Genomic DNA, 11,374 nt, shown 5'->3' on the forward strand with positions numbered 1-11,374 from the left:
CAGCTGAATTGGTTCTTCGCTCACTAGGGGGGGGGGGGGTCAGGGGAGTGAATTTAAATACCCGAGAAGATATAATGCATTTCGCAGTGAAATACAATAATATTACACCAGGGAGAAGTCAGGCAAATGAAGACAGGTGATCATTAAAACTGTACGAATTAGTTTCTACAAATTATTATTCGCCATGCAATCCCGTATTAAGAGAACATAGGTAAAAGAAGAAAAAATACTTTATTGTAGTAAAATCACATTTTAATAATTAATAATTAAATGATTACCTACTTAATAATAATACAAGGGATAATAATAAATAATGCTTATTCAATGTTGTTTTGTAACTTTTTCTTTGAAGTCAATTAAGTCGAAAGTCCATTGACAAAACACTTATTAACTTAATCTTGATTAAACATCTTTATTTATAAGGTACTAAGACATATATACATTCAAATTGCAAAGCAATGTAAAATTGTAAAAATGATGTGGGTATTTTGTAAAATAGGTAGTCATATCTTGACAATGAGTTTTAATTAACTATAATGAACATTTTAAAACTACGTATTTCCTAATAATATTCTTTTATAAACTTTAAAACTCATAGTTTCATTATGAGCACATAAATTTAATCGTTAATTAAATTTAACACTTCTTTTCGGTGCGTATTATTTTGACTGAGATTTTATTATTGTTATATTTAATTAACGATTAATATTTACTTATAATATAGAATATTTAGTTGAACCGTAAAATAATTCAATAATGAATTCGTATATTGACGAATGTAATCTTAGTGATTACTTATTCTTACCTAAATTAACAAATCTCGCCAAATATTTGAATGGTTTGATGGCATTTATATTATATACGGTCACTCGATTTCGCACAAAACATTTATTCACAACTACCTAATTAAAATGCGCACTTTAAAAACACAAAAATATGCGGCTTAAGTACTAAATTCATAAAATGTACAACGTTGGTATTATTTTTCACGTTTTCACATACCCTCACAAAATCACTCACACTCATTGACGCGACTGTTCCAAAAATCTGCTAACTCCTTAAACCTTTCGCTTCTTTGCTTCTGCCTTCGTGGACTGCAGTTGCCTGACGGACTCTTCAGAATAGAACTAAACTTTCTTACAAGAGTCGTCACAGACTCCCTGGTGCCTTCGTCTTCACAGGAACAAGTGCTTACTGTATAACTGAGCTGGTCGAATGCCTCGTCGATATATTTATCAAGACTTTTAGCTCTTCCCTTAGAAGATTCGACGGTATCATAAAAACTTAGATTACCTGTAGAAACACTGCACTCCACTCTGTCTGGTAGTTTCTTGCCCTTGACTCCTTTGGTGTCTGCTGAACAAAGTTCCTCTATAGACTTAAACATATCATCAATCCTATCGCATATTTCTTCAACGGATACAGCAGAGATAATTTGACCATTTATAAAGTAGAATTGCTTCTCTTCTCTCTCCGTTTTCTTGTGCAGATCTTCGATGAAATGTTGGTAATCTAATGCCGATGTTTTGGATAGCTGCCTGCCGACTTTTCTACGTACTTTCTTGAAGAGGAATGATGAGTCGAATGTTGTCTTCCTGGAGTCGAGACTGCCAAAAGAATGGTAAGCATTTGTGTTGGAATCTTCTTCCGTTTCTAAATCTACGGGTTTCCAATCTTCCTCTAGTTTCATCCATTGCTCATTCCCGTACAAAATTGCCTCGGAATCTAGAAAGGTACTCATTGTTGCTTAATAACGTACTTTAGTTGTCACTTTATGTTTACTACTGATTGATTTGACGGTGCAAGTATTTATATAGATGACGGTAGTGTCGTTAAGACTATATTTGTCTCTTTCTCTATTCATTATTGTAACGTTAATTAATATTGCTGTCTCTTTTATCAGAATGCATGGGGAAGGATTAAAGGATTGTTTACAAGTTAAAGCATTGTTTTGTATGATTGTTTCAAGTTCTTTGAATTGTTAATTAGGTAAGAAAAGTAAAGATGTTTAGATATTGAAGGTTTAGTTAATAACTACTAATGACATGAAACGGTATTTTTGATCTCCATGTTTATTCAGTTTTAATGTATCTCTAATGACTTTATTGTTGTCTACTTATTATTTAAAAGCAAATTGTATTTATTAGCAAATATTCGTAAGTTTTTTTTTAACCCAGTTATAGAACTTTCGAGATAAGTATTAAGTAATTAAATTATACATTGGTAAAATAATATTCTAACTTAAAGGCTTGTTTATTATAGCTTTAACGTATAGGTGGGTATTTATGGGTAACAATCACTTACCATCACACTTAAACGCAAATTTTTCGTCATTTCAATAATAAATAGATGTTAATAAATAATATAATACTGTAATATTCATAGAGTGAATCTACAAAGAATATTTACTTTATTTATACAGTTGTCTGTAATATTAAAATAAATAAATGCGACTAAATTATATAAAACGGAATTGGTTCATAAATACAACCATGGAATTACAACTCCCGTATAGTCTAGTGGCTAGGATACCTGGCTTTCACCCAGGAGGCTCGGGTTCGATTCCCGGTACGGGAAATTTTTTCAGCCCTCATTATTTTTTTTATTGTACTACACTGACATATCTACATTAATAAATTGTTTTTTTTTTATTGTAAATTAATATGTATGAGTAAAGAATAATATAATATTATAAAATCTTACTATTTATGCTGCTTCCATGGCATCGATTATTATATCAATATTATCGCTGTTTATGTGTGTGTGTGCGTGAAACTTAAGTACTAGATACATTTATTCGATAGATTCTTCATAATTTAGGTTCTTATATTAATTATTTTATATAATAATAGTTTTATGAATAAAGTCAATTTGTTTCATTTTATATTCAGTCAGGTTATCATTTATTTGATGAATTACTTTTATATGAGAACTAGCTTTTGCCCGCGGCTCCGCCCGCGTTATAAAGTTTTTCAGGCTAAAGTTTTCCGTTATAAAAGTAGTAGTTTCCCGGGAGCCTATGTTCTTCCCAGGGTCTCAAACTGTTTCCATACCAAATTTCATCTTAATACGTTGGGTAGTTTTTGAGTTTAACACGTTCAGGCAGACAGATGCAGCGGGGGACTTTGTTTTATAATATATATTTTTAGAACTTTTAAGAGGAACAATCCCGTCATACATCATTGTTGCATAACTTTAACCGTTTACGGAGCGCACGCAACGGAAGCTCTCAAAACTAATAATTTTTCCCCGTTTTTGCAGCATGTTTCATTACTGCTCCGCTCCTATTGGTCATAGCGTGATGACATATAGCCTATAGCACTCCGGGATCAAAGGGCTATCCAACACAAAAATATTTTTTCAGTTCAAACCGGTAGTTCCTGAGATTAGCCATTACTGCTCCGCTCCTATTGGGTATAGCGTGATGATATATAGTCTATAGTACTCCACGAACAAAGGGCTATCCAACGCAAAAAGAATTTTTCAGTTTGGACCAGTAGTTCCTGAGATTACCCATTACTGCTCCGCTCCTATTGGGTATAGCGTGATAATATATAGCCTATAGCACTCCACGAACAAAGGGCTATCCAACGCAAAAATAATTTTTCAGTTTGGACCGGTAGTTCCTGAGATTAGCGCGTGTTACATATACTTCCACCCCTATAATCGCTGATCACGCATCCCCTGATGCGACCCAGCAACGACGGACACAACTCATCGGTCATCGACCACACGTGTCACCTACTCATCGGGCACGAGGCGCCGACGCTGCAATTTAGCTATATAATTTTTCCATTCCATACGTTTCATTTTTTATGTAATATCAGTAAGAAGCACTTTTAGACCTAACATTGGCTAATAGACACGTATTCTAATTGTAATTTTTATTTCTTAATTAAATTTATTAAAATAATTTTGGTTTTACAACCTCCGGTTGTGCCTTACGTAATTGGCGCAGTCGGTGGGATACTAGAATCAGTGCGCGGCGGTCAAAAGGGCAACAAAATCGTTAAACAGCTCGACTCCGTAAAGTCGCTGACGGGTTTTCCAGCCCTCATCTAGTATCCAGAACCTACGAAGTCACGACTAGAGGCGTATCCAGACATCGATACTGCAAGAAGAACCAGAATATGTAAGTACCTCTTGAATCGCTCTCGAGTTGCTTCCTTATTTCCTTTACTCTGATAATTGTTCCTTTAACCTATTATAATATATCATTATATAGGGTTACATAGGTTTAGTAATCAATTCGTATTAGTTATATTCATATTAATTATTCTAACATCGATAGTCAATATCTAGTTCTTATCCTTAACTTTCGAGTTACAATAAACCGCAAAAATTTTTCACCCAAGGCAGTTAAGCAATCCTAGGTTAGATAGAAACCGTAGGCAACGTGCATTAGATAGCAAAAGAGACTTGAACAGTAGTCCGAACATTTTAGCAGAACAAAAGATGGCAAGTAATTATGATGCCATTATTAAGGCGCTTCGATTGGTTCCGGAATTCGACGGTAATGCAAATGTCCTGACGCGTTTTATTAAGATATGCGACCAGTTAGTTCAGGAGTTTGTTACGGAAGCCCAACCGTTGAATTGCACCGCTCTACTAAATGGCATATTGAACAAAATTATAGGACCCGCAGCTCGGTTAATTAATACAAATGGTGTACCGGACACCTGGCAAGGTATTCGTGATGCCTTAATCAACAATTTCGCAGACCATCGCGACGAGACCGCGTTATATAATGATCTAGCACTTTTAACTCAAGGGCCAAATACACCCCAAGAATACTACGAGATCTGTCAAAATCTATTTAGTACCATCATGACGTACGTATCTTTACATGAATCTCTGCCTACCACTATTGAAGCTAAGCGCATATTATATAAGAAGCTAACGTTGCAATCATTCTTACGCGGCCTAAAGGAACCATTAGGTTCACGCATACGCTGCATGCGCCCGGAAAACATAGAGAAGGCTCTCGAGTTTGTCCACGAAGAGGCGAATATTTTGTATATGCAAAAACGCGGTGATCATAATGTAAACTATGATAAGAAACCTCATTTTCTGCCACCGTATCAACCCCATAAATTTTCGATCGAAACATTACCACCCCCGAAATCTTTCATGTTTAACACGTCTATGCCAGGTCAATCTCGTGCGTTCAATTCTCCACATACTTACCCCCAAATGACAAAACCCATATACAATCAAAATGCACAAATTAGAGGTCCCACTCGCACACAACAAATTTTCGCAGCGCCTCTACCGAATCGGTCCCGCGAGCACATATTTACTATGCCACAACCACAACGTAATTTTAATACCAAGCCTAATGACGTACCTCGACCAATGAGCGGCGTAAGTCACTTTACCCCAAAAGCCTTACCACCTACTGGTATGCACGGCCATAACTGGGCTACACACGGAAATCCACCCCCTTCTAATTACTTTAAAAGCCGCCAAGTAAATGTCAATGAGTGCTATGACCCATATTATGAATATGATCCATATGAATACTATTTCAACGACTCATATTCTTACGAATATGGCCCTGAGTACGATTATAATGTTGAACAACAGTATTCGTACCAAGAACCATACCATGCCCACTCTGTAGAACCACTGGAATCTGATAGACATCATACACAAGATGATCAGGATTTTCAGAAAGCTTCGGACTCCGCAAAACCAAAATAGAAGTCAATCTTCAAACGCAACGCCAACTACCGTACATACAGATTGCTAATCCTCCTCTTAAATTATTAATTGATACCGGAGCGAACCAATCCTTCATATCCCCGGAAGCTGTAAAACAACATTTTAATAATGCACCACTAAATTATGAACCATTCGAGGTGACAAATGTTCACGCTACAACCCGCAACAACTATTCCATTACAATACCGTGTTTTAAAGAATTTAATGAACCCGATGCCATCACCCTATTCGTCTATAAATTTCATGAATATTTCGATGGACTTATAGGCTTGGATTTACTAAATAAATGGGAATCGAATATCGACTTGAAACATAACACTCTCACAACTCGACGCGCTATGAATCATATTATAATGTACGATTCGCGTAATTGCAATTTTTATGAAGACATAATACCGGCAAACTCTTCAAAAATGATTAGAGTGCCAATTAACATACACGATTGTGACGCTTACATTCCGGAGCAGAGATATTCGAATTGTATTATAAAGGAATGTTTAACCAGTGTGAATAAGAACCGCGGAATTATAGAAATTAGTAATGAAACCCCAAATGATTTAATATTTTCCCTAGATCGTCCGATCAATGCCGAAGTATACAATATCCAGTACAACCGTACTGAAACACCGTCGACTATGTCCCGCGCTGACCAAGTAATATCGCGTTTACGTACCGGTCATTTGAACCCTGAAGAGCGCGTGAACTTAGAAAATTTATGTAGACAATACTCTGATGTGTTTTATATAGAAGGGCGAACCATTGACTTTTACGAACCAAGTAAAGCATAATATTAGGACCACAGACGAAATACCCATTTACTCTAAAAGTTACCGATACCCTATGTTCATAGAGATGAAGTTCGTAGCCAAATCTCAAAAATGTTGGAGCAGGGTATTATCAGACCTTCCAACTCAGCGTGGAGCTCACCTATATGGGTGGTGCCCAAGAAAATGGATGCTTCCGGTAAAATCAAATGGCGTATTGTTATCGACTATAGGAAATTAAATGAGAAGACATTGGATGACAAATATCCTATTCCGAACATTGCCGATGTTTTAGACAAACTTGGTAATTGTCAATATTTCACAACTTTAGATCTTGCCGGTGGATTTCATCAGGTGGAAATGGATCCACGTGACATTCCAAAAACTGCTTTTAATGTCGAAAACGGTCACTACGAATTTTTAAGGATGCCTATGGGCCTTAAGAATTCCCCGTCCACATTTCAAAGAGTTATGGACAACGTTCTTACCGGTTTGCAAAATCAGATATGCTTGGTGTATCTCGACGATATTATCGTGTTTAGTACCTCTCTACAAGAGCATATGATTAATCTGCAAAAAGTGTTTGACAGACTGAGAGAATCTAATTTTAAAATTCAGATGGACAAGTCTGAATTCCTAAAGTTGGAAACTGCCTACCTTGGTCACGTCATTACCACTGAAGGTATTAAACCAAACCCCGATAAAATCGATGCAATAAAAAGATTTCCGATACCCAGGACCGCAACTGAAATTAAGCGATTTCTCGGTCTTTTAGGCTATTATCGGAAATTCATTTCTGGATTTGCAAAGCTTACGAAGCCCATGACCCAATGTTTAAAGAAAGGCTCTAAAATTGACATTAACAATCCTGAATATATCAGTTGCTTTGAACATTGTAAAACACTTCTTACTAATGATCCAATATTGCAATACCCCAACTTTGATAAAGATTTTATATTAACAACGGATGCTTCTAATCTAGCAATAGGCGCCGTCCTCTCACAGGGACCTATCGGCTCCGATAAACCTATTGCATACGCTTCTCGTACTCTTAATAGTAGCGAGATTAATTATAGTACAATAGAGAAAGAACTGTTGGCCATCGTATGGGCAACTAAGTACTTCCGACCCTACCTATTTGGCCGAAAATTTGTGGTTATCACCGACCACAAGCCCCTTAAGTGGATGATGAGCCTTAGAGAGCCAAATTCACGATTAACCCGATGGAGGCTTAAGCTTAGCGAATACAACTTTACTGTCCTTTATAAAGAAGGAAAGTATAACGTAAACGCTGACGCCCTCTCGCGAATCGAGATTAACAACGAAGAAACCGATTCGTTAGATGTGAATTACTCAGATAGGCCTCAATCGAGAGCCGGTTCTACCACGGTTACAGTACACACCAGTGAAGAGAATCCCATCCTAGAAATTCCCATTACAGAGGACCCTCTCAATAAATTTAACCGACAAATATGTTTCACTGTCGTTGGTGACATAAAGAGAAAGCCCACTGTTAGCAAACCATTTGAGTCGCACACGCGAACTAATATTCAAATCTCAGAATCAAATTTAGAGTCAGACATAGTAAACGCTATAAAAGAATACGTAAATCCCAAAGTACGAACAGGCATTATAATATATCCCACTCTTGCTGTGTACAAAAATCATACCAGTCATTCAGAAATATTTCAAAAGTTCTTCTATGAATCTCATTTTATGTAAAACAGAAATAGAAAATGTTAAAACTTACTTACAACAACAGGAAATAATTAAAGCCTATCATGAGGGTAAAACCAATCATAGAGGAATAAATGAATGTTACCTATCCCTGTCAAAGAAATATTTCTGGCCCAAGATGAAAGAGCACATTGCTAAATATATTAACGAATGTAGTACTTGTGGACAAGCCAAATATGATCGCCACCCTATAAAACAGAGATTTTGTATAGTTCCGCCCCCTACTAAACCATTTGAAATAGTACATCTTGACCTCCTCACAGTAGAAAATGAGAAATACCTCACTTACGTTGATGCTTTCTCAAAATACGCACAAGCATATCTCCTCCGTGATGCTACCGCCATAAGTGTAGTGCAAGCCCTCTTGAAACTTTTTACTCACCACGGTGTACCCCTGACAATAGTAAGCGATCAAGGTCCTGAATTTATAAATCAGGTCTTCACAGAGTTTATACGACTTCACAAAATTCAGCATCATAATATACTCGCTCACACGCCGAATGATAATGGTATAGTTGAGCGTTTCCATTCAACCCTTTTGGAACATCTCAGGATATTGAAGTTAGAACGCCGGCAAGAACCAGCTATTAACTTGATGCCATATGCCATACTAGCCTATAACAATACCATACATAGTTTTACCAAATGCAGGCCTATGGAATTGATTGTAGGACATTTTGACCCTAGAGACCCATTTCAAATCGACCTCACCGAACACTTACTACAACAATACGTACAAGATCATAAAAAACGCATGACCGAAGTATATAATTTGCTTAACGAGTCGTCCCTACACCATAGAACCGAATTGACGGAAAATCGAAACAAGGACCGCGAGCCTGAAAAGGAATATGAACCTGATCAAACGGTCTTTGTTCGCAACCCTCTAGCAAGTCGTCAAAAGTTAGCACCCAGGTTTACCCAGGACACTGTCCTAGCCGATCTACCGATTCACATATACACCAAAATGAAAAGAGGCCCAGTTGCCAAATCTCGCCTTAAGCGAGGCCTAAAATCTCCACCCCTTGTTGCGGGATGCTTCTACCACTGATGCTTCTACTTCAAAGGACGTGGGCCCAGGACATAACACTCGATAGCCTCGATGATGGACCAGGTCTACTCCCATTCAAATTAGGCCAATCACGATTAATATCTCATTACCACACATTTCTACAATATGTTAACCTCACGGACATTCAATTTAGAATAGAATCAGTAAAAAACTCAAATATCGGAATTTAAGACTAGGACTGGCTACTCCTCAGATTCACTTTATGATCCACTTCTGACATATTTAAAGCAAAAGATAGATGAGATAGCTGAACGTTTAACCACCTTTCAACCTCACAGAGTTAAAGAGGATTAATAGATGGTCTTGGTTCGGTTATAAAAGCATCTCGGGAAATCTTGACTATACAGATGCCATTAAATATAATAATGCGTTGAACATTTTGGAAGATAATCAGAATCAGTTATACTCAGAAATCAATAATCATATTAGTTTATCAAAAGATTGGATATCGCATCATACAAAAATTTTAGACGACATAGTAAATAACCAAAATAAAATAGCTGACATTTTAGCGTCCATTATATCAAAAGAAAATAGCATAGAAACTGACTCAATAAAAGTCGCTCATTTAGCACAGTTTCTCGCTATTCTAGGAGACAACATAGATAACCTTAGTGAGGAATTACTTACCTTAGAAACTACCCTAGCATTTATTCGTACGTCTAGTTTTTCACATACAATGTTAAGTCTAAATTTTCTTAAGAATATGATGAATAGTTTAAGAACTTTATACTCCAGCTCCGAAATCATAGATATTGATTCTAGAGAATATAATAGAATTATACAGTTAGGTTCATACTACGTAGATAATCAGATAGTCCTAGTATATAAAGTACCAATTGCCTTTCCAGAAATATATGATTATTATAAACTATCTATTGTACCGAATAGATATAATCAAGCCCTAATACCCATCCTACCCTACATAGCAATTCGAAGCAATGATTCTAGGTACATGGAGGCAGAATGCCCGAAGGCAAACAACTGGTACATCTGCGAAGGAGGAATAAGCTATTACTCACAAAAGGAGCCTGATTGTACACAGCATCTCATCACCACACAGCAACGCAGCTCGCCCTGCAAATTGAATTCCATTCAACTCACGAGAGAAGCAGTAGAACAACTCGACGACCAACACTACACTATGAGTTTTCCCAAACCTACAAAAGTACTACTTATCTGTGGTCAAAAGCAATACAAAACCCTACAAGGAAGTTACCTCGTATTGCTTCCATACCGGTGTTCTATAGAGACGCCTACATTTAAGATTTGTAACGCACATAATATAATAAAAGGACATATCCTAAGAATTATGAACCTACCACCCGTATCCGAAGAAACAATTCACCAAGAGGAACCCATAGTCAAGTTGAACTCCATTCATCTAGAGAACCTGCATACCAGTAACACCAAAATATCCCTACAGTCATCTGGAAAATTAAAATCAACGAATGATTGGAGCCTGTATCATACTACGATACCTGTCTACTCTATCCTATTCGGTGCATGTACACTCATTATTGGAATCATGACTCGCCGAATGGTACCTAATTTGAAAAAAAAAGGTGACCTGGAAACCGTTCTATCTCAGCCAACATATGCGGAGATACAAGAATCAAGAAAACCAACCCCCAAACCCGAGGAAGTGAATCTCAATCGCATCTCAGCAGCATTTGGGACAAGGTCGCCAAATAGTTGCTGATCTTTAGAGAGGAGGTGTTACATATACTTCCACCCCTATAATCGCTGATCACGCATCCCTGATGCGACCCAGCAACGACGGACACAACTCATCGGTCATCGACCACACGTGTCACCTACTCATCGGGCACGAGGCGCCGACGCTGCAATTTAGCTATATAATTTTTCCATTCCATACGTTTCATTTTTTATGTAATATCAGTAAGAAGCACTTTTAGACCTAACATTGGCTAATAGACACGTATTCTAATTGTAATTTTTATTTCTTAATTAAATTTATTAAAATAATTTTGGTTTTTTTTACCTTGTTTTGTGCCTTACGTAATTCGCGTTCAAACAAACAAACAAACAAACAAACAAATAAACAAACAAACAA

At 36.9% G+C, this 11,374-nt stretch overlaps 1 protein-coding gene and 1 non-coding gene across 2 annotated transcripts; one reads left to right on the top strand and one right to left on the bottom strand.

Annotated features, from left to right (window-relative positions):
* Nucleotides 1-265: 265 nt before the first annotated feature.
* LOC115452636 lies at nucleotides 266-1,783 on the bottom strand. The gene has a single exon (XM_030181216.2). The coding sequence runs from the start codon at nucleotides 1,739-1,741 to the stop codon at nucleotides 1,013-1,015; it is 729 nt and encodes a 242-aa protein (XP_030037076.2). The 5' UTR covers nucleotides 1,742-1,783; the 3' UTR covers nucleotides 266-1,012.
* A 722-nt stretch (nucleotides 1,784-2,505) lies between these two features.
* Nucleotides 2,506-2,577, top strand: Trnae-uuc. Its single transcript has one exon. It is a non-coding gene; the product is annotated as a tRNA-Glu (tRNA).
* Nucleotides 2,578-11,374: the final 8,797 nt, after the last annotated feature.

Source organism: Manduca sexta, chromosome 17 (genome assembly GCF_014839805.1).
Source record: "Manduca sexta isolate Smith_Timp_Sample1 chromosome 17, JHU_Msex_v1.0, whole genome shotgun sequence".
Lineage (NCBI taxonomy): Eukaryota > Metazoa > Arthropoda > Insecta > Lepidoptera > Sphingidae > Manduca > Manduca sexta.

What these genes read in the sequence shown, in the direction of transcription:
- LOC115452636 (XM_030181216.2), bottom strand. Translation starts at nt 1,741, where the DNA reads ATGAGTACCTTTCTAGATTCCGAGGCAATTTTGTACGGGAATGAGCAA.